Source organism: Nicotiana tomentosiformis, chromosome 7 (genome assembly GCF_000390325.3).
Source record: "Nicotiana tomentosiformis chromosome 7, ASM39032v3, whole genome shotgun sequence".
NCBI classification, from domain to species: Eukaryota; Viridiplantae; Streptophyta; class Magnoliopsida; order Solanales; family Solanaceae; genus Nicotiana; species Nicotiana tomentosiformis.
Window position 1 is genome coordinate 30,154,619 of NC_090818.1, and position 20,814 is coordinate 30,175,432.

Genomic DNA, 20,814 nt, shown 5'->3' on the forward strand with positions numbered 1-20,814 from the left:
TTAAGGTATTTGGGATTAATTAGAGTGTTTACTCTAATTTTGTACTCTCTTTTGTACTCTTATTGTTATAGTAAATTGCTCCTCTCCGCTTGTGGACGTAGGTCACTTTGACCGAACCACGTTAAATTTGTGTCTTCTTTATCTACTTTAGTTGTCGGCGTTATCAACTTCCATTGTCTTTGTTATTGTCATTATACCATTGTTTGGCTAAATTTCGCACTACTCGGGTTCCCGATCCTAACATTATCACTAGTGGGGGAGAATATAATAAATCTAATGTAATTGAGGATCCTCTACATGATAGTAATATGAAGCTCAAAAGTCTAATGCAGAACTTAGGAAAACATTACTTTTCTGAATTATAATGTCATACACCACAAAACATTATGCTAGATTGGAACTTTGCAACATCTGACATTACACAACCATAAATTGGTTCTTCGAAGACTAAAAATCTTAAAACATATTGTTTACCTTGGTCCAGATAAAACTGAAGGCAATTTTGAACTGATAGTGGCTTCCCTCTGTTGGTTGCTTGCCCCAACCTGAGGTACGTTAGTGAAGTTGTAATCCAAGTTGGTCTCAACCGACACCAAACCTTCCAGCGCCTTAACGACCAATGTCATGGAAGGCCTCTTTGTGAAATCTCCCTGTAGACACCACGCAGCAATGCTCATCATTTCTGTCACTGCTTCTCTGTGGAGCTGCATATCCTCGTTGTTTTTGTCAACCATATCCATGAGCTGCTCTTGTTCAGCTTTTCTCCTAAAAACACTAACCAAATGGACATCTTCTTCATCAGCTTGGGACCGATCCAAATTCTTTCTCCCAGAGAGGAGTTCCAAGAGCACAATTCCAAACGCATACACATCAACTTTCTCAGTGATTACTGAGCTCAGCCATTCAGGGGCAAGATACCCTGGTGTTCCTCTCATTCTAGTTACAACTTTGCTTTTGTCTTTCTCAATCAGTTTCGACAAACCAAAATCAGATATTTTAGCATTGAAATGTTGATCTAGAAGGATGTTTTGTGGTTTGATGTCCAAATGAATTATCTTCTGGCTGCATTCCTCATGAAGATAAGATAACCCTTTGGCAATATCTGATATTATCCTTTGCCTTGTAAGCCATGTAAGCCCATTTTCATGGCAAATCCACCTATCCAATGATCCATTTACCATATACTCATAGATTAGAAGCCTGTAACTTTTTTCGGCGCAAAATCCAATGAGTTTTACCAAATTGACATGGTGAATGCCACCAACTGTGTTTACTTCAGTTAAGAATGTATCCTTTACTTGACCTACACCATCCAGATGCTTCACAGCTATTTTGGTTCCATTACTCAGTGTTCCTTCATATACAGAGCCAAATCCTCCTTCCCCAAGCTTTGTGCTGAAATCTTTTGTAATTATTTTCAGCTCATTGTAAGAGAATCGAGTTAGCATTCCAGGTAAGATTGGTTCTATATCCAGAAAATCCCCAGCCTTGTGGGACTTATGTGTCCTCTTTTTGTAAATAACAAAGCAAGTAGTGATACTTAAAATGATACAGAACAAAACTGAAAGAGAAGATCCTATTATCACTTTATAAGGTCTTGATTTCCTTCCTCCAAAAATGATTGCAGACTGATTATGTGCCTTTGAGGAATTCTGCACCTTAAGAAATACTCTCTTGTCCATTCCGTCCTCATTGTCTACGAGAGAGAAGACTTCATTCAGTAACAAACAACTCCCTCTTCGATCTGTACCCCAATCATATTGAAAAGCTGCAGCTTTGCAAGAACAGTTACTCAGACAGGCCCTTTTGCAATCTTCCAACTTTTTCCCCTCAGGCCTAAATATGCTCGAACTTAGTTCATGACTGAACTGAAATGCAAAATATGCGGTATTCTTGAGCTCTACGAGACTATGATACTGTGGAGAATCACAAGAAATGGATGTTAGCTCTGTGCATCCAAGATCCGGTTTCCTCTCAGAAAATGGCCTGAATAAATTTTCCTCTGGCGGACAAGTACATTGCCCGTTATTTGAGCAAATGCTATATCTACCACAGACCATCGGGTACCCACAGTTTCTTATATCTGGCATCAAAATGTCAGATGCCTCTTTCCAATCAGGTTCGTCCCATTGGTATACCCTTAAATGTCCATCAGGCCCAAGCTTCATGAATTGAGCTGTCGATGTAGTAGGGTATTGTAAAGCAGTAAAGGTTTGACTGTCAAAACTGAAGTAAGGACTATAGGAATAAGTTGAAGTGTAGTAAAACTGAGGTGGGTCAGAATCTATGTAAGTGGCCCAGCTTCCATTGAGAACAGTAAGAGAAAGCAAACCTTGACTCCAATTGGATGCTGAAACACTTGCTATGAGCTTCTGCCCGCGAACCAAACTCTGCCCCGGAAGCAAAGAATCCGTTGGATGATCAAAAGACTGCCAAATTGAGCGTTTTCTCTTATCAAAGAGTGCGAGATTTCCTCTTTCTGTCAAGTTTAAGCCTGAAACGGATTTGCCAGTAGTATTAGTGGACTAACAAGACCAAGTTGCCATCTTGTCTTAGTTGCAAGGTTGCATTGGTTTTCACTGGATGGTTTCTGTTAGCTGACCAAACTAATTGGGGGAAATTTATCACATCATTCTGCATGTCGAATCTGTTCTGGAACAAGAGGACACCAAAAATGCATTTTGTAGCATTGTAATTGCAGTAGAAGCCACAGAGGAATTGTGGACTGGCATTTCTTCGCAGAAGTATGGGTGTCAAACGAGAGAAGTCGGTGGTGGAATTAACTAAAAGTGTCGGCCTGTTTGTCCAGAAAGTGGAAAGTCCGGCCGTGGAATTCAAAAGACTGGCATTTTCGTTCCAGGAAATTTGGGATATAGCAAACTGAGACGAACACAAGAGGAAATAAGTGAGGAGGACAGTAATATGTAGACTTTGTTCTGCAATCATTGCTTGTAAACGAAGCCAAATCTAAGAAAAAATTTGGAATCCTCTTTGCTTCATTAATGCCTGCTGTTGTGATTTTCTTTTGATTTACAGCTTCTCGTTGTGTAAAGAAAACTACAATAAAATCCTTACATCTTTGTCTCTGACTGTCTTTGCCCAGTCAACACGGAGAGGGGCCTCACAAAAACTTATTTAATGTCCTATTATCTAATTTATCTTCAAAATAAACTTTTGTGGACTTTTACACTCTTTCCAGCAGCACAGTGTTGACTAAGTATAATATGATAAATGACTTCTCATTTCATTTACCGAACTTTGAAAGAGTCATGCTCCAGATGACTATTACAAGTAAAGCATGATAATTGATTTATTAATTTAAAGAAACTTTGCATCTATTAAACTTCTAAATCCTCAAATTACATTTCTACCACAGATTGTGAACTGCTTAAAGATGTCCAACTTTATGCCAATGGAGTTGTTCTTCAAAGCTAACAAGAGAGTTGTTAAACACTCAGAGCTGCATATTTAGCTTGAAAATGTTTTCTTTTTCAACCTATGATAATTGAACTATAGATATTGCTTTTGGGATATCACTAGATGCCTGTAATTAAAATATTTAAGTTCTGTACCACCCAATAGTTTTAACTACTTGACCCGAGTTAGATCCCTACTAACATCAAACCCTCTTGTTTGCTCAGTCATTCAAATTGACTATTGTATTAGATAAATACTAATCCTATTTCTCATTTTCTCTAGTTCTTATTTCTTACAACATGTAAAAAGAAAAAGGGCCTTGCTTCACCAGAGCTTTGTTTGTTCAATTCATATAATAGTTTTTGCCAGCAAACAACAGGTTTGTAGAAGTATGATGTGACTCATTAGCTTGTTCGATCTCGATAAGAGCCAACTGTTTCTAACTAGTTGAACCGAGTTAGAATATTACTAACATCAAATCCTCATGTTAATTTGTTCAATCTTTTAACTGAGTATTGTATAAAAACAATACTAATCCTAGATTACTTAATTTTCTCTTCTATTGGTTTACATCCTGTAAACGGAAAGAAAAGGAGGGGGCGGGAGGTGGGTTCTTTCCCATGTTTAGCCTATTGAAGTGAGGTATCATGCCTTGCCCTTACGCATTGCACCTATTATTTTCCAGAGATCAATAAATTATTCCACCAAGGACTCCAAGAATCGTTATGATTTTCCAAACTCTGCTATTTCAGCTCACTCAAGATTATGCTGAAGTTTTAAATAATACAAAGAACTTGCTGTTAGTTATACTCTTTTCTCCTAGGAAAGCTTGTTTGCACCATGGTTTAAGAAGAGGCAAAGGTTGCTACTGAAATACATAAAATGGCTTTTGGAAGCAAATAACAAGTAGCTGTTAAAAGTTGTTGATAAATAACAAGTAGCTGTTATACTGAAATACATAAAATAGCTGTTAAAAGTTGATGATAAATACCAGTACTAACAATCACAAATCCGGTCATAAAAATTGAAATTATACTACTTTAACATTACAGATACAGTTTATAACAGAACGAAAAAGCAAGCGATGGAGGAGCTTAACCAGCAATTTACCTAGGTCCTGATAACTCTGATGGAACTGGTAAGCTGATACAAACCGCAGCTTCCCTTTCTTGATTATCTTCGGCAACTCTTCTTCTCAATGGTGGATATGGAAAATTGTAATCCAAGTCGGTTTCAGCAGCCACTAAACCCTGCAACACCTTAACTGCCAACGATATCGAAGGCCTTTTTGTGTAATCACTTTGTAAACACCATGCTGCAATCTTCATCATTTCCACAGCCTCTTCTCTGTGGAGCTGCATATCCTCACTGTTCTTGTCCACCATTTCCAAGAGTTGGGTCTCCTTTGATTTTCTATTGAACAAACTAAGCAAATGCATATCATCTTCATCTTGACGACGATCCAAATTCTTTCGGCCACATATGATCTCCAAGATCACAATCCCAAAGCTATGAACACCCGCTTTCTCAGTAATGACCGAGTTCAACCACTCTGGTGCTAAATAGCCAGGTGTTCCTCTCATTGTTGTAACTATCTTACTTTCATCTTTTCCCACGAGCTTTGATAACCCAAAATCTGATACTTTTGCATTGAAATTATGATCTAGAAGAATGTTCTGAGGCTTAATATCCAAATGAATAATTTTGTTGTTACAATCTTCATGTAAGTAAGCGAGGCCCTTGGCGACGTCTGATATGATTTTTTTCCTGACATCCCATATAAGAGAGTGTTCCTGATTTCCTTGAAAAATCCACCTATCTAAATAGACATTGGCCATGTATTCATAAACCAGAAGCCTGTGTGATTTCTCAGCACAGAATCCAACAAGTGTTACCAGATTGACATGGTGAATGCTACCTATTGTTGCTACCTCAGCTAAGAATGATTTCTTCACATTACCGAAACCTTGGAGACGCTTCACTGCTATTTTAGTGCCATCACTCATTGTTCCGTCAAATACAGAACCAAATCCTCCTTCCCCAAGTTTCTTACTGAAAGTTTCTGTCATAACAGTTACTTCCTCAAAGGAAAATCTGGTAGCATTCCTGGTACATGGTCAAGGAACTCCTCCTCCGCTTCCTCGAGTCCTTTTCTCCTTCTGGAACGAAAGGCAAAGCAAGTTAAAACCATGAAAATCAAACCAAACGAAGCTCCAATGGTGGACCCTACTATCATTCCGACATTTTTTGATTGCTTCTCTGAAGATACAAATGGTGGAGAGGCTTCTAGGTTAGAAGAGTTCTGCACCTTGACAAAAAGAGTGATCTTAGTGAGTGCTCCATCATTGTTCACGAGAGAAAACACTTGATTCGACAATAAGCAATCACCCATCGTGTTATCAGGACCACTAAATCGGAATTGAGCTGCTTTGCAAGAACAGTTGCTCAAGCAAGACCTTTTGCAATTTTCCAACTCTGTTTTGATACCATACTGCAGATTGAGGGGAATATAAGCCGTGTCCTCAAGCTCCATAAGAGCATGATACTTGGAATCTTCACAAGAAATAGGTGTGACAAGGACACACCCCTGGTTTGGCTGTCTGTAATTGATTTGCTGGAGAAAGTTTGTCTGATCAGCTGCAGTTTGAGGACAACTACACTGCACATTTCCACAAACAGCATAATTCCCACACACAGTTGGATACCCGCAGTCACCAATGGAGTCTGTCAATAGATCAGCAGCCTCTGTCCAAGATGATCGTTCCCAGTAATACACCCTTAAATGCCCATCACCTCCGAATTTCATGAATCGGGCATCTCGTTCGCTGTATTTCAAGATCATCCCTTTAGAAACACTCAAATTTACAAACTCGCTTAATCGAAAAAATTCTGAAGATTCATCCGTAACAAGCATTGAGAAATAGGATTGGCGTGGATTTGACTCAATGTATGCAAAAAGACCAACACTTCGAACATCAAATGTGAACAAACCTTCATTCCAGCTTGTTGCTGATATGCTGGATATCAGCTTCTGTCCGAGAGCCATTATTTGTCCAGGAACCAAAGAGCCTGTAGGATGATCAAAAGACTGCCAAATGGTGTCATTACTTTTGCCGAAAAGGACAAGATTTCCCATTTTTGTCAAGTTGAAGCCTGAAACAAGCTTTCCAAATGTTTTTATCTCAAAGTGCCATTTGAGTCCATCAAGAACACTCCATCTTGCCTAAGTTGAAAAGTTGAATCAACTCTAACTGGATTATTCCTATTTGCTGACCAAATTAATCTCGGATTATCCATATAAGGGTAAAGGATACTTGTGAATAAAAGGACACCAAAAACGCAAGCAGTGCCATTGTAATCACATAAGAAGCCACAGACAAACACAGTCCTGTTGCCTTCTTTCGAGAGGATGGGCGTCAGTTTGACTCCATCTGTGGAATTCACTACATAGGAGGGTCTATTGATCCAGGAAATGGAAGAATTTGTAATAAAAGTTTGAGAAGGTTCCCCGCTTATCAAATGTTGTGAAGAAAGGATGAGGAGACTAGCCATGAAAAAAGTGGCACAATACAGGCTATAATCAAGAACCATCAGACTGTTTTTAGAAAGAAGGCTCTGCTCGAGTGAAGTGGAAATCAACTCTTTGAAAGGAAGTCCAAAGATCCACCATTTGGTTCTAATTAATAATTGGAATTACGGAATACTTAAATTGGAAAGATATGGGAGGGCTTCCATTTGGTTCTTATTAACAAATCTATATATAGGCCAGCAAAGAAACAACTTAAGACATGAAAAATTAAACTAATATTATAGGCCGGTAAAGATAGTTAAATAACAAATCTTCTGGGTATTCATGAATCAATCAACATATATTTGTAATACTAAGACTATTGATGGTCAAGGATAAAAAAGGAATTAGTACAAAACTTAAAAGGAAAAGAAATCTAGCACATATACACTTAGTTAGAAGGACTTAAATTCCTTGTCAATGATCTTGTTATGGACTTGTTACACTTGTTCGAGCAGCTGCATCTGACTATAAGAAATGACTTACTCATTTCATTTACTACAACTTGTAAGCAATATCATGTTCACTGATGCCTTTTACAAGTAAGGCATGGAGATATTTTTAGTTCAAGAACGTCACAACCATTCAATTGCTAAATCGTCAATTAGTTACTATTAGCACATTATTTTCGGTTTCTCAATTTGCAGACACGACTAGATTGAAATTTTGCTGTGTCTGATTTTTATGCATGTGAGTTTGAAGGTATGAAAGGTACCTACGGTTTTCGTTTATCCCTAGTACTGAGAACTCCCAACACAGTCCTGGATGCACAATGTTATCAGTTAGTAAAAACGTTTTTTCGTAAATGGGTGCAGCGTACTGATGTTGGGCATATTTCGATATGTGTTGATGTTACTTTACCTATGTTTTAACCACTTTTTGATGTTATTTGACCTTTAAAATGCCCAACATGGTTTAATTATTGGTTTTATGACTAATTGAGTTGTGTGTGATGATTTAGGGTGTTTGGAGTGCAAAAATATGAAGAAAATGTGCTCTAGCTAGAGGAAGAGGGGTTGGATGCGTCGCATCCAATCTAGAAAAAATCAGATTTCGTGCACCCTTAGCAGTGAAGTCAGCCCATAGCATCCGCCTTAGCATCCGCACCTGGGCAAAGCTGAGATGGAGGAACAAAGGGTGGATGTGAAACTAGCATGCGAAGCTGAGAAGTGGAGGACGAGGTGGATGCGACGCATCCACCCCAGCATCAATCCCTAAAGCTGAGTCGGATTAGGAATAGGATAACTTTGGCCCACGACTTTTGTACGCAATATATAAGCCAAAAACGCCTCTTTTAGGTCATCTAACATATTGAGAAGAGGGAAAAAGCCACGACAAAGTTGTGGAGGCCGGAATTCATCAAGTTCCATCTTTCTCCCACCAAACTTAGTAATTTTTATGTTTCTTTGTATGATTTGTAGTTTGGCTACCATGTCTATATGGAGCTAAACTTCACGTTCTAGGGTTGTGGTTCTTTCATGACTATTGTTATTCGGATATTGATTTTGCCTTCTTGATTTATCATATTAGTTTATTTATTCAATCTTGCGCTTAATTATTTAATTGTTTGATCTCCAATTGAATATTATCTACGAATCTAGAATTGAACTCGAAAGTGGGAATTCTATATTGCAGATAGGATTGAGTAGAGCAAGTTCTTGAACTCGGGCATCGGGGAACGGATTCGTAGTTAGGATAGACATATACCTAATTGCCTTGCTTGGTTGATTTACAGGAATTATAAATGTGTTCTTGTTGATTCTAACTCCATAGACATATAGGTGTTAAGTTAGCTTGAATAGGCGAGCAAGAACTCGACAGATTCTTAGGAGCAATATTAACCCTGTCAACCAATAAGCTAGATAAATTAGTCGGTCAATTCAATTAAAGAATATAATAGGATTGTTAGATAGCCCATAACCCTAGATCGTTTTCATTACATTGATATCATAAAAATCTGCTCTTTCTCTGTTCAAAGTTCATTATTTATATTTTTTTATTTAATTAGTTTAGAATCAAATATTTTTAGGTTTAATTCTTGTTTAGATAATTAGGATAGTCTAATTTAGTTAATAGTTAATCATAAGTCCTCGTGGGTTCGACATCCGACTTTTAGTCACTTTATTACTTGACGACCGCGTATACTTGCGTGAGTGTGTTTGGTCGCAACAAGTTTTTGGCGCCGTTGCCGGGGACTTAGAAATTAGCTACGTGACTAAGTTAAGCTTTTATTAGATATTTGTTTTCAAGTTTTAATTTTCAGTTTGCCTGGTTTGTGTCAACGCAGGGTTTACTCTCGAATGCAGAGGAGTAGAAGTGCAAACAACCTCATTCCTCTTGATCCAGAAATCGAACGAACATTACATAGAGTGAGAAGGGAACACGAAGCTAGAACGAGAATAGAAAGAGATTTGGACATCGCAATCCAACCACAGCCAATAGATATGTGTGGTGGTCAAGGTGGTCATTGGGATGGTTGTCCTAATTCTTTTTATCCTTCTCTGAGCCCATATTATGATCTTTCTAACAGTGTTTGTGAGTTTGATAGGGGCAATGAAATGCAAGATATGGAACGTGATGCATATATTAGGGATATTTTGAGGCAAGTAGCAGAGCGGCAAGATGAACTCAAAAAAGATATGAAAAGAATGAGGGCAGCAATCACAAGAATGAAGGCAAATATGGAAGAATTGAATGAAGAGAGCGAGTACCAGCAAGAAGATAATTTTGAAAAAGTGGAGATTTTGAGCTATATGTCGCTGGTGGAACAATCCGAAAGATTAGAAATATATGAGGCTCAACGTGAGGAAATTACAAATGAGATGAGATACTTTATAGAAGGAAGAGCCGAATTGGGACAAGAGATCGATAAATTTGGCACTACTATTCACGACTTAGAGGCTCAATTGAATACAAAGGTTGATGCGTCTAACGCCCAACAAAACAGTAATGAGTTGTGTAAAGCTGAAAATGAGCTTATACGCCAAATTAAGGAGCTAAAAGTGAATAGCCAATCACTCGAGCATATTTTTGTTGATAATGCCCATGTTGAGAAAAGTACACTAGAGCCATGTGAGAAAGTAGATAATGTTATATTTGAAGATTCTTGTGTATGTAAATATGAGGATGTAAAGAGTAATACAATTCTAGAGTTAGGGCGTATTGGTCCTCATTCCAATCATTTTTCCACATTGTGTTTAGATAGTAAGATAGTAATCTAGCCATCTGAGCCTATGGGGGAGTCAAAGGGTGAGGATGAGAGTGCCTATATTCTTGAATTTGTTGTGCCAAAAAGCAAAAATTACATTCCTCATCTAAAGGCCGAGAAGTGTAGAGTGAAAAATTTATTACTTGGCCTGGTTATCATTGTAGCCCCACCACTGGAGCATAGCCGTAGACTGGATGCCATGTTTAGGGGCTCAATTCATAAGTTCGAGGTGGAGGCAAAAAGCGGTTCACGTCGTGCCGCGACGTTAAATCAGGTGTTTGTTGGGAGGCAACCCAGCTTTACTGCTTTCTTTTATTTTTGTTTATTTTTTATTTTATTTTATTTTTATTATTTTGTAGTATTTATTTTTGTTTTGTAGGATTATGAGCATAGGAAGCAAAGCCATTAGAAGAGTGCAAAAACGAGCTAGATGGTGAGGACTAAGTGTGGGGTGCCCACACAAAGGACGATGCCTGGGGAAGTCTGAGTACCTCGTGAGCCGCTATTGCTTCGGCCTTTGGCCTACCAGGGAGTCTCGTTTACCCTCTTATTATTTATAGTGTGCATTGAGGACATTGCAAAATTTAAAGTGTGGGGTGAGGAGATCGTTTGGATGAGTTTCTGTGCTATTTTAGCTTAGTTGTAGTACTCATTCTTAAGTGTAGTAGCTTTTGTGAAAGAAAAAAAAACGAAAAAGTAGAAAAATTGGACTTTTCCCGACGATTGATCTCCTAGACAGTTTTTTTGAGGGATTAAAGTCTAAACAAAAAATTAAAAATATGTCTTTTAGCTTTCTTTAGGTAGTAATAATTCCTTGCGGTTTTTCTTTGTGCCTCGGTTCTTTTCCATGGGATGTAGTTTGAACCGGGTAGCTTTTTGCTTTCCGTGTAGATTAGGAATTTAGGAAATAAAAGGAGGAAGAATGATGAACCTAAGCGCCCTTGACTTGTTTCATAATAGCATATTTATGCTTTGGCATGTGTAGTATCTCCCCTATATTTTGATATTAATCTTGATGCCTTTATATATTGGATAGCATGTTTTGTGATGACTATTTCTCGTTTTCTTGACTTGTGTTCACTTTGCGCTTAATGCTTAATATCTCGTGGCTCCGTGAATACTTGTATTATTTGAGAGTCGGAATGGGACCGTCCTTTAGTGAGTCATGTGCCATGTGTGGTGAGGTTTTTATGTAGTCCATGTATTGTACTTGTGTCTAGAACTTGCCCGGTATGTGAGTTGAAGCGAAATTTGAGGTGATGCTCGGTTTGAAAAATAATTTTAGGCTTTCTTTGATCTTTTTGAGCTTATTGCTTGTCATAAATAAAATTTATCCCTAGTTAACCATTTTGAGCCTATTGACTTTTATTTGGTACCCACATTACAAGCATATACCCTTTTTATTCTTAATTGATATTGTTTTGATTCTTTTACCTCTTAGAGCACTTTAATTGTTAGATGAGCGCTAAAATAAGTAAGAAGGGACTAAGTGTGGGGTGACTTTTGAGTGGAACCAATGAAAGGAAGAAAGATGCACCTGTTTTGTAAAATACTACACCACTAGCAGAAATTGAAATAAATAAAAAAAAAAGAAAAAATAGAAATGAATAAAATGTTGTTTTGTTCTTGCTAGTGGGTATGAACTAAAGTAGTGCTTAAAGAAGAAGAGACTGTTTTTTGGGGTGATATTGTTTGTGAAATTGAAGTGGTGTTGAAGAAAATACGCTTAAAGAAATTTTGTGATGTATTAAAGTGCTTAGGAGGGTGAGTCACTATTCCTTAAATATATCCTACCCGTCCCTTAGCCCACATTACAACCATGAAAAAGTGCTAATTGATTTTAGATCGAGTGAGCTTACATTAGTAGAGATTTACATTAAGGGCAAGCCTATGGTACCAATTGCATGCATGTAACTTCTTTGTGAGAGTGAGCGATTTTCTTTGATATATGTGAGTCATTAAAAATATATTTGATCATGAGATTCGAATGTGTGGATTGAACTCGCTCTCTTGTTCTTGTTGTAAGGGCATATGGTTTCACGATGGATAGGTAACGTTATTAGACTTCTCTATGATGTTGGGTGTTCAAGCCATGAGTGCATTGTGACATTGAGTCGGTTTTTGAGGTTAGGATTGTAGTGAGAATGTTGTTTTTGTTCGAATATTTTTTAAAGAATGACATAAATAAAGGGAAGTGTATGTGATGCATATTCTAGAGCCTAATTGTTACAAATAACCATGATCATATGTGTAGTGTGCTTTGAGTGATAAGAGCTTAATTTTATTTCGTCTACTATATTGATGGTTTGTTCGAGGACGAACAAAGGTTTAAGTGTGGGGTGGTGATGTTGGGCATATTTCGATATGTGTTGATATTACTTTACCATATTTTAATCGCTTTTTGATGCTATTTGATCTTTAAAATGCCCAACATGGTTTAATTATTGGTTTTATGACTAGTTGAGTTATGTGTGATGATTTAGGGTGTTTGGAGTGCAAAAATAAGGTTCTCTATCTAGAGGAAGAGGGGTTGGATGCGTCGCATCCAATCTAGAAAAAAATCAGATTTCGTGCACCCTTAGCAGTGAAGTCGGCCCATAGCATCCGCACCTGGGCAAAGCTGAGATGGAGGAACAAAGGGTGGATGCGAAGCATCCACCCTAGCATGCGAAGCTGAGAAGTGGAGGACGAGGTGGATGCGACGCATCCACCCCAGCATCAATCCCTGAAGCTGAGTCGGATTAGGTATAGGAGAACTTTGGCCCACGACTTTTGTACGCAATATATAAGCCAAAAATGCCTCTTTTAGGTCATCTAACATATTGGGAAGAGGGAAAAAGCCACGACAAAGCTGTGGAGGCCGGAATTCATCAAGTTCCATCTTTCTCCCACCAAACTTAGTAATTTTTATGTTTCTTTGTATGATTTGTTGTTTGGCTACCATATCTATATGGAGCTAAACTTCACGTTCTAGGGTTGTGGTTCTTTCATGACTATTCTTATTCGGATATTGATTTTGCCTTCTTGATTTATCATATTAGTTTATTTATTCAATCTTGCGCTTAATTATTTAATTGCTTGATCACCAATTGAATATTATCTACGAATCTAGAATTGAACTCGAAAGTGGGAATTCTATATTGCATATAGGATTGAGTAGAGCAAGTTCTTGAACTCAGGCATCGGGGAACGGATTTGTGGTTAGGATAGACATATACCTAATTGCCTTGCTTGGTTGATTTACAGGAATTATAAATGCGTTCTTGTTTATTCTAACTCCATAGACATATAGGTGTTAGGTTAGCTTGAATAGGCGAGCAAGAACTCGACATATTCTTAGGAGCAATATTAACCCTGTCAACCAATAAGCTAGATAAATTAGTCGGTCAATTCAATTAAAGAATACAATAGGATTGTTAGATAGCCCATAACCCTAGATCGTTTTCATTACATTGATATCATAAAAATCTGCTCTTTCTCGGTTCAAAGTTACTTATTTATATTTTTTTATTTAATTAGTTTAGAATCAAATATTTTTAGGTTTAATTCTTGATTAGATAATTAGGATAGTCTAATTTAGTTAATAGTTAATCATAAGTCCTCGTGGGTTCGACATCCGACTTTTAGTCACTTTATTACTTGACGGTCGCGTATACTTGCGTGTGCGTTTGGCCTCAACACGTACCTACATTAACTTAAAATTCTAATCTATAACATGTGTGGGAAAATTTTTCAAAATTCTCCTTTTTTTTTGGTGTTGTACTTTTTTTTTTTGTTGGTTTTGTACTTTAGATGGAGAAGAGGAAATGGTCTATCGGAAACAGTCTCTCTACCTTTACATGTCTACATACTCACTACTCTTCCCAAATATCACTTTGTGAGATTACACCTTGTCTATTGTTGTATGAAAAAGAGAACGCAGAATTTGAAGTATATTTGAGGTAAAAAAATGGAATAATACATAAATTACTCTCCAACTAATCTCTAATTTTCAATTATACACTTAAACTTTGCCACCAATGATCTCTATACTTGTCAGGAATAGAATTATTACCACCCTGAATACTAATACTTAAACTTTGCCACCAATGATCTCTATACTTGTCAGGAATATAATTATTACCACCCTGAATACTAATGTGGCAAAAATAGCATATTCACCCACACTAAAGCGCGTGGGGCTGGAAAAAGGACCAAAAATCTTAACTTTGTCTTCAACATTTTGCCAAGGAAGCCATTAAATTACCAAAACCACAAATGGGGCGGGGCAGGGCAAAATCTTAATGAGGCGGGGTGGGGCAAAGACTTAATGGGGCAGGGCGGGACGGGTCAGAAGCCGGAACATAACGGGCCAATCAAACTGAGTTTAGGCGTACGTTTAAGCGGTTGGTGGGCTACTATTTTGGTTAATTCTTCTATAAGAATGAAGAAACACATGCCTGCCCGAATACTTCTCATTCCGTCTTCTCCAACACTTTCCAAAACCGAAACGACGCCGTCTAAGTCCAGCAGACGACCTATTTTTCGCCGACGATTTTCCGATGACCCATCGGATTCCGACGTTGATTCCATCAGTCGACGAAAGAAAGAAGAAGAAGAAGAAGAAGAAAACGAGAAAGATCACTGAAGAAGTGTTGAGCTATGTATTTATGTATAGTAGTTAGTTACTACTTAGCTTAGCTGCAAGTCAATTAGTTGTTAGTTTAGCTTATTAGTTACAGAAGCTACACGTGTGTATGTATATAAGTTTGTACAGTACACCAATACAAATACACAATTCATTTTATCCAAAATATCTTCTCTCAGTCTTTCTCTCTCTATGAAGCTTCCAGAACTCCACCATTAGAGCTCGAGCTCGAGCTGGATTCATCTGCTGCATCTGCAGCTCAACAAGAAGAAATTGGCTAAGAAAGCCCAGAAGAAAGCCATGAAAGTTGCCAAGAAGTTGAAGTCCCAGAAAATTCCTGTATATTACTCCAACGCGACTCCAATTTAAGCGAAAATTTAGTGTGGAGGAAGAAAAAAAGCGAGACATTTCTCGCGGCCCCCTTGAAATATTCTCAATGAAAGCATAGAAGCAAAGGCAGCCAGAAAGAATAGCTGAAATTGAAAAAGTAAAGAGAAGGAGAGAAGAACTAGCAATTCAAAAAGCCCAACGCGAAGAGGAATTACAGTTGTTTGCTAGAGAGAGAGAGAGAGCACGAGCTGAGTTACAAGACTGGGAGAAGAAAGAAGAAAAGCTCCATTTCGATCAAAATCCGTACTGACATTCGCCTTCGTCAAGGCAAAAATCTAGAACTTTCTAGTGATTTCCATATAGAAATTAATGAACCGTATGTGGTGTTTTAATCTATTAAAGAAATGGAAGAGTTACAGGAGGATATTAAATTGCGTCTTGATATGGACAGGACGACGAAGACACGTGTACGGTATTGGGAGACGCATTTTATTGTTTGTAATTGGGAATTAGCTGAAGCTAGGAAAAGAGATGCTATAGGTCGAGCTCGAGTTCGTGGAGAGGAGTTGCCTCCTGAAGAAAGGGGTTTGCATTCGAGTATTGAAGGGGATGTGAAAGCTTATTTAGAAGGTAAAAGTTATGATGAATCAGAAGCAATGCAGTTACAAATTGAGTCACAGATGAAATCTGATAAAGTGGTTGAGTATTGGGAAGCTGTTCTTAAACGGCTTCAGGTTTTTAAGGCTAAGGCTTTATTGAAAGAAATGCACGCTAAAATGCTTCGTGAACATTTAGAGCACCTCGCAAAACCATCAGAGCTAGTTGAAGGCACGCTGCTGAAGATGGATCATGATCAAAAGGTTGCTCGAGCTATATATCAAGAACTAATCTTGAATGAAGAGTCTAAAGAGGATGAGGGTGAGGAGGAAGATGAAGAGGCTGATTCTTATTCGCCAGTGTTAAATCGTGGCGATGAGAAAGATGAAGGAATTGATCCTGAAGAGGATATAGTCATAGTCGAGAGGAATTAACGAATGGCTGTTATGGAAGGGAGACATGTCCAAGATAAGATATCTTTGCCAACAGCTCTAGAAGAGAGTTTCGAGAAGAAAGCATCGAAAGCTATGGGAGCAATGGAGGAAGGGGATGCTGAATTTGGCTCAAATGATGAAGTTAATCTTGATTCTTCACAGGTGTACTGGTGGCATGATAAGTATAAACCAAGGAAGCCTAAGTATCTTAACCGTGTTCATATTGGATACAAGTGGAACAACTATAACCAAGCTTATTATGATCACGATAACCCACCTCCAAAGCTTGTGCAGGGTTACATGTTCAGTATATTCTATCCGGATCTTGTTGACAAATCATAAGCTCCAACTTATTTCATCGACAAGGATGGAGATAGTGTTGATACTTGCATCATAAGGTTTCGTGCTGGTCCGCTTTATGAGGATATAGCTTTCCGAATTGTTAATACAGAATGGGACTACTCTCACAAGAAGGGTTCAAGTGCATTTTCGTCCGTGGAATTTTGCATTTATCTTTTAACTTCAAATGTTATCGCTATCGCCGCTGATAGAACTGGGGAAAGAGCATTTTGCCTTACCATGGACTTCAAGGAAGCAGAAAATGTGTTACCAAAGTTCAGGTTTTCTTGTTATCTAGTTCTCTTATTCTTCTATTCCTGGTTATTGTGACGTGAAGAATTGTGTGAAATGTCCATAATGTATTACGATGTAAATCAGATTTATTTTTTGTGATTAACATCCCTCAATGGTGAAGTCACTTCTGAAGACTTCTAAAAGCTAGTTGTTTGTGTCTTCTATTTCTTTCTTTTGCATATGTTGGTAGCCTCTTGCGAATTATTTTCATTTGATAATTAAGCAGCAGCCTGGAAAATATGAGAAATAAAATTCTTGCTGAAATGAAACAGCAGAATTGTAATTGCGGAGAATTTTTTGGCGTGGGAGTGTGAAGAGATTTATAGAACGGTGAATCGTTTAAGGCTAATCATCTGTACAAATTGCACTAAGTTCGTGATAGCATGTGTTTATTGAACAAACTTTGCATATATAATTTGAAGAAAACAGCAATAACTTCGTAAACATTGAAGAAGAAATTTACACAGCAGTATCCATTATCAAAAAAAGAAAAGAAATTTACACAGCAGTAAGCAAGCTGCACGTCTGGCAAAACTAGAATTAGCAAAATTTTCCATGGAGCTTTCTCCTCACCTTGGGCCTGATAGGACTGAGGGAAGTAAAGGAGTTGAATGTGCAAAAGTGATATTTGGTATTACGCTCACAATTTGTGGATTAAAGCTGTAATCTAGATTCTTTTCAACATCCAAAACACCTTCCATGGCCTTGACTACCATTGACATTGATGGCCTCTTTGTGTAATCATGTTGTAAACACCAGGCAGCAATCTGCATCGTCTTTATTACTTCTTCTTTGTACAACTGCATATCTTCACTATGCTTATCAATAAGATCCACCAGTTGCCCTTCCTCTGCCTTTTTCTTGAATAAGTTCAACATTACCTGTTGATCTTCAGACTCGGATGCCTCAAAATGTCTTCTTCCACTCAAAATTTCCAAGATTACAATGCCAAAGCTGTAGACATCTACCTTTTCTGTTATAGCTCCACTAAGCCATTCAGGAGCCAAATAACCAGGAGTGCCTCTCATTGTAGTCATCACTTGGCTCTGATTCCGATCAATTAGCTTTGAAAGCCCGAAGTCAGAGAGTTTAGCATTGTGCTTCTCATCTAGGAGTATGTTTGGGGGCTTAATATCCAAATGCAGAATCTTTTGCCTGCATTCTTCATGAAGGTAGGCTAATCCTTTGGCTATGTCTTGAATAATCTTCCTCCTGCAGTTCCAATCAAGAGTTTGCTCTTGTTTCCCATGGTAGATCCATTTTTCTAGTGATCCATTGCTCATAAACTCATAGACTAAAAGCCTATGAGATTTCTCAGCGCAGAAGCCAATTAGTTGCACCAAGTTTACATGATGTATGCTGCCAATCGTTTCAACCTCAGCTAAGAACGATTTTTTGACTTGGCCTATTCCATCAAGGCATTTCACTGCAATCATTGTGCCATCTTCTAAACACCCTTCAAAAACTGACCCGAATCCTCCTTGACCAAGCTTCTTGGTAAAGTTCTCAGTTGCAGCCTTTAGATCATCGTAAGAAAATCTAGTGGGCATTCCCGGCACGTGATCTAGATAATTTTCCTCGTCTTCACTGGCCTTTCTCTTCTTCCAGATTATGAAAACTGCAATTGCAATTAAGATGCCTAAGATGGCAAGTCCTATGACAGAGCCCAGAACAGCACCATTAACCCGCTTTTTCTCTTTAGCAGCAGCTGGTTCAGCTTCAACCTGTACTTTTATAAACGCATAGGAATCGTACCTTGTCTTATCCTTCTGATTATTCGCTAGTGAAAATATCTCGGATGGTAGGTAGCAGTCCCCCGTGGAAGAATTTAAACCACTACGAAATAAAGCAGCTTTACAGGAACAATTCCTCAAACATGCATCTTTACAGGCATTCATATCAGTATTTTTAATATCTGCAGTAAAGGTGAAATAGTCCACGTCTTGAAGTTCCAAAAATCTGTGGTTATTTAAAGCATTACAAGTAAGCCTTGTGACCTCAGCGCAACCCAGATTACCCTGCCTATCATCTATCTGTCTGAAATAGCTTGTTGAATTAGAGCTTGATTTGGGACAACTACACTGCCCCCTTGAGCAAATGCCGTATCTTCCACAGACCATGGGGTAATAGCACTCACCATTAAAACCTGTCAGGAGATCATCCACCTCATTCCACCGACTTTGCCACTCATACACTTTCAAGTGTCCATCAGATTCAAGTTTCATGTATTGGGCTGAGGATGCTGGAGGAATGGAAATCAGCGTCTGCGGATCATTGGAATTTGAGATTAAAGCTAAGCTTCCATTCAAATACATAACATAATTGGAGCCTCCACTAGTATTCAATACACTAATAGATCTTTCAAAGTATGTTTGGGGAGGATTTGACTCTACAAAAGCAACCAAATCATCATTGGTAGCAGAGAAAGAAAACAAACCTCCTTCAGTCCAGTTTGTTGTTGAAACACTTGCCGTTAGCTTCATCCCTGATACTAACTTCTGTCCTGGAACTAAAGAATCAGTTGGGTGATCAAAAGATTGCCAAACAGTTGCATTCTTGGAGTCAAACAGAACAAGATTTCCCTCGTCAGTCAAGTTTAAGCCAGCAACAGTTTTTCCAGCACTGTTTGTTGACCAAGCCAAGGTACCATCAGCATCTCTAAGCACTAAATCCCCTTCTGCTGTAAGCTGCAAAGTAGAATTGATCTTAACTGGTTTGTTCCTGTTAGCAGACCAAACAACTTGTGGGAATCCGATTGCGGGCATAGTAATTTGGGAAGCACTATTGGTTTGCACAATGAAGATGGCAAACAGGTAACTCTCACAATTGCCATTACAGTAGAAACCACAAGCATATCTTGGACCAAAAGTTCCTCTAAGTAGTATGGCCCTTACTATTGAGCCATCAATGAAATCCACTGAATGGGGTGCAGAAACACTGTTGACCCATGTTGTAGAAAGATTTGCCGTTGGATAATCCCAAGGTTGGCTGCTTATCAAATGAAAAGAACAACAAAGAATGAAGAAGAAAGGATTAATCTTGTATAAAGCCATGAACAACACTGGAACTTTTGAATTTAACAGAAGGCAAGTGCCTTTAGTTCATAATGAAAGGAAATCGAGTTGAATTTAAATTTAAGATCTTTGGTTGTTTGAAAGAGTCTAAACTCAGTTGCATGAAGCTATTAATTATGTTTTATTGAACCATGAATGCATGGCTGTCAACCTTTAATTTTCTATTGCAAATATGCAAAATATAATATGGTCAAGAAAGCATCAAGCACCTACTTTTTACAACTTGGAGAAATGGAGGACAAAGGGAACGCGTTGACCCAACCCATCTCGTACAAAGTTCACCTCCTCAACTTGGCTTATTGGCAAATAATAATAAAGTTATAATGCAGAGGAGATTTTGCAGCTTTTATTTTTATTTTTATTTTTATTTTTTAATATTTGTTGTGTTTTTGTGGCTGATTCTATCCGTTTTACTTTATTTTTTCTTTATGAATATTTAGGTGATTTCTTTCTATTTATCCAAGGATAGAGTTATTTTGTACATATGTTGATGAGAGGTAGCAGATACCCGTGAATAATTTTAGATACGCGCAAGTTGACCGGACACCAAGGTTATTAAAAAAAGTTCTAAGACAAAGCACCAAGCTTCGAGGCATGGTGCCAAAATTTTAAAAGTTAAATATATGTGTGTAGTTTATGAAAATACATTAAATTGTATAATATTTAAAAGCAAATTGTACAAAAAGTAATTGAAAAATTTAAGCATAATGACATATATATATATATATATATATATATATATATATATATATATATATATATATATATATATATATATATATATATATATATATATATATATATATATATATATTAAATCCCTAAATTTTAATTTATAGGCAAAAGCATATTATATAATTGGTAATTTAAATATTTAATAGAAAAAATTTAGAACGGGGGTGTGGACTGGACATTACAAGGCATAA

General features: G+C 37.7%; 1 protein-coding gene and 3 pseudogenes across 1 annotated transcript; 1 reads left to right on the forward strand and 3 right to left on the reverse strand.

Moving 5' to 3' along the window:
* Positions 1-322: 322 nt before the first annotated feature.
* On the reverse strand, positions 323-3,341 carry LOC104086165 (G-type lectin S-receptor-like serine/threonine-protein kinase SD2-5; annotated as a pseudogene).
* Positions 3,342-4,271: 930 nt separating this feature from the next.
* LOC108943373 (G-type lectin S-receptor-like serine/threonine-protein kinase SD2-5) lies at positions 4,272-7,556 on the reverse strand (annotated as a pseudogene).
* Positions 7,557-14,734: 7,178 nt separating this feature from the next.
* LOC104100247 (splicing factor Cactin-like) lies at positions 14,735-16,976 on the forward strand (annotated as a pseudogene).
* A 190-nt stretch (positions 16,977-17,166) lies between these two features.
* On the reverse strand, positions 17,167-20,042 carry LOC104100246 (G-type lectin S-receptor-like serine/threonine-protein kinase SD2-5). The gene has a single exon (XM_009607434.4). The coding sequence runs from the start codon at positions 19,865-19,867 to the stop codon at positions 17,384-17,386; it is 2,484 nt and encodes an 827-aa protein (XP_009605729.1). The 5' UTR covers positions 19,868-20,042; the 3' UTR covers positions 17,167-17,383.
* Between the last annotated feature and the right edge of the window lie 772 nt (positions 20,043-20,814).

Excerpts from the sequence above, each read along its gene's own strand:
- LOC104100246 (XM_009607434.4), bottom strand. The coding sequence starts at position 19,867 with ATGGCTTTATACAAGATTAATCCTTTCTTCTTCATTCTTTGTTGTTCT.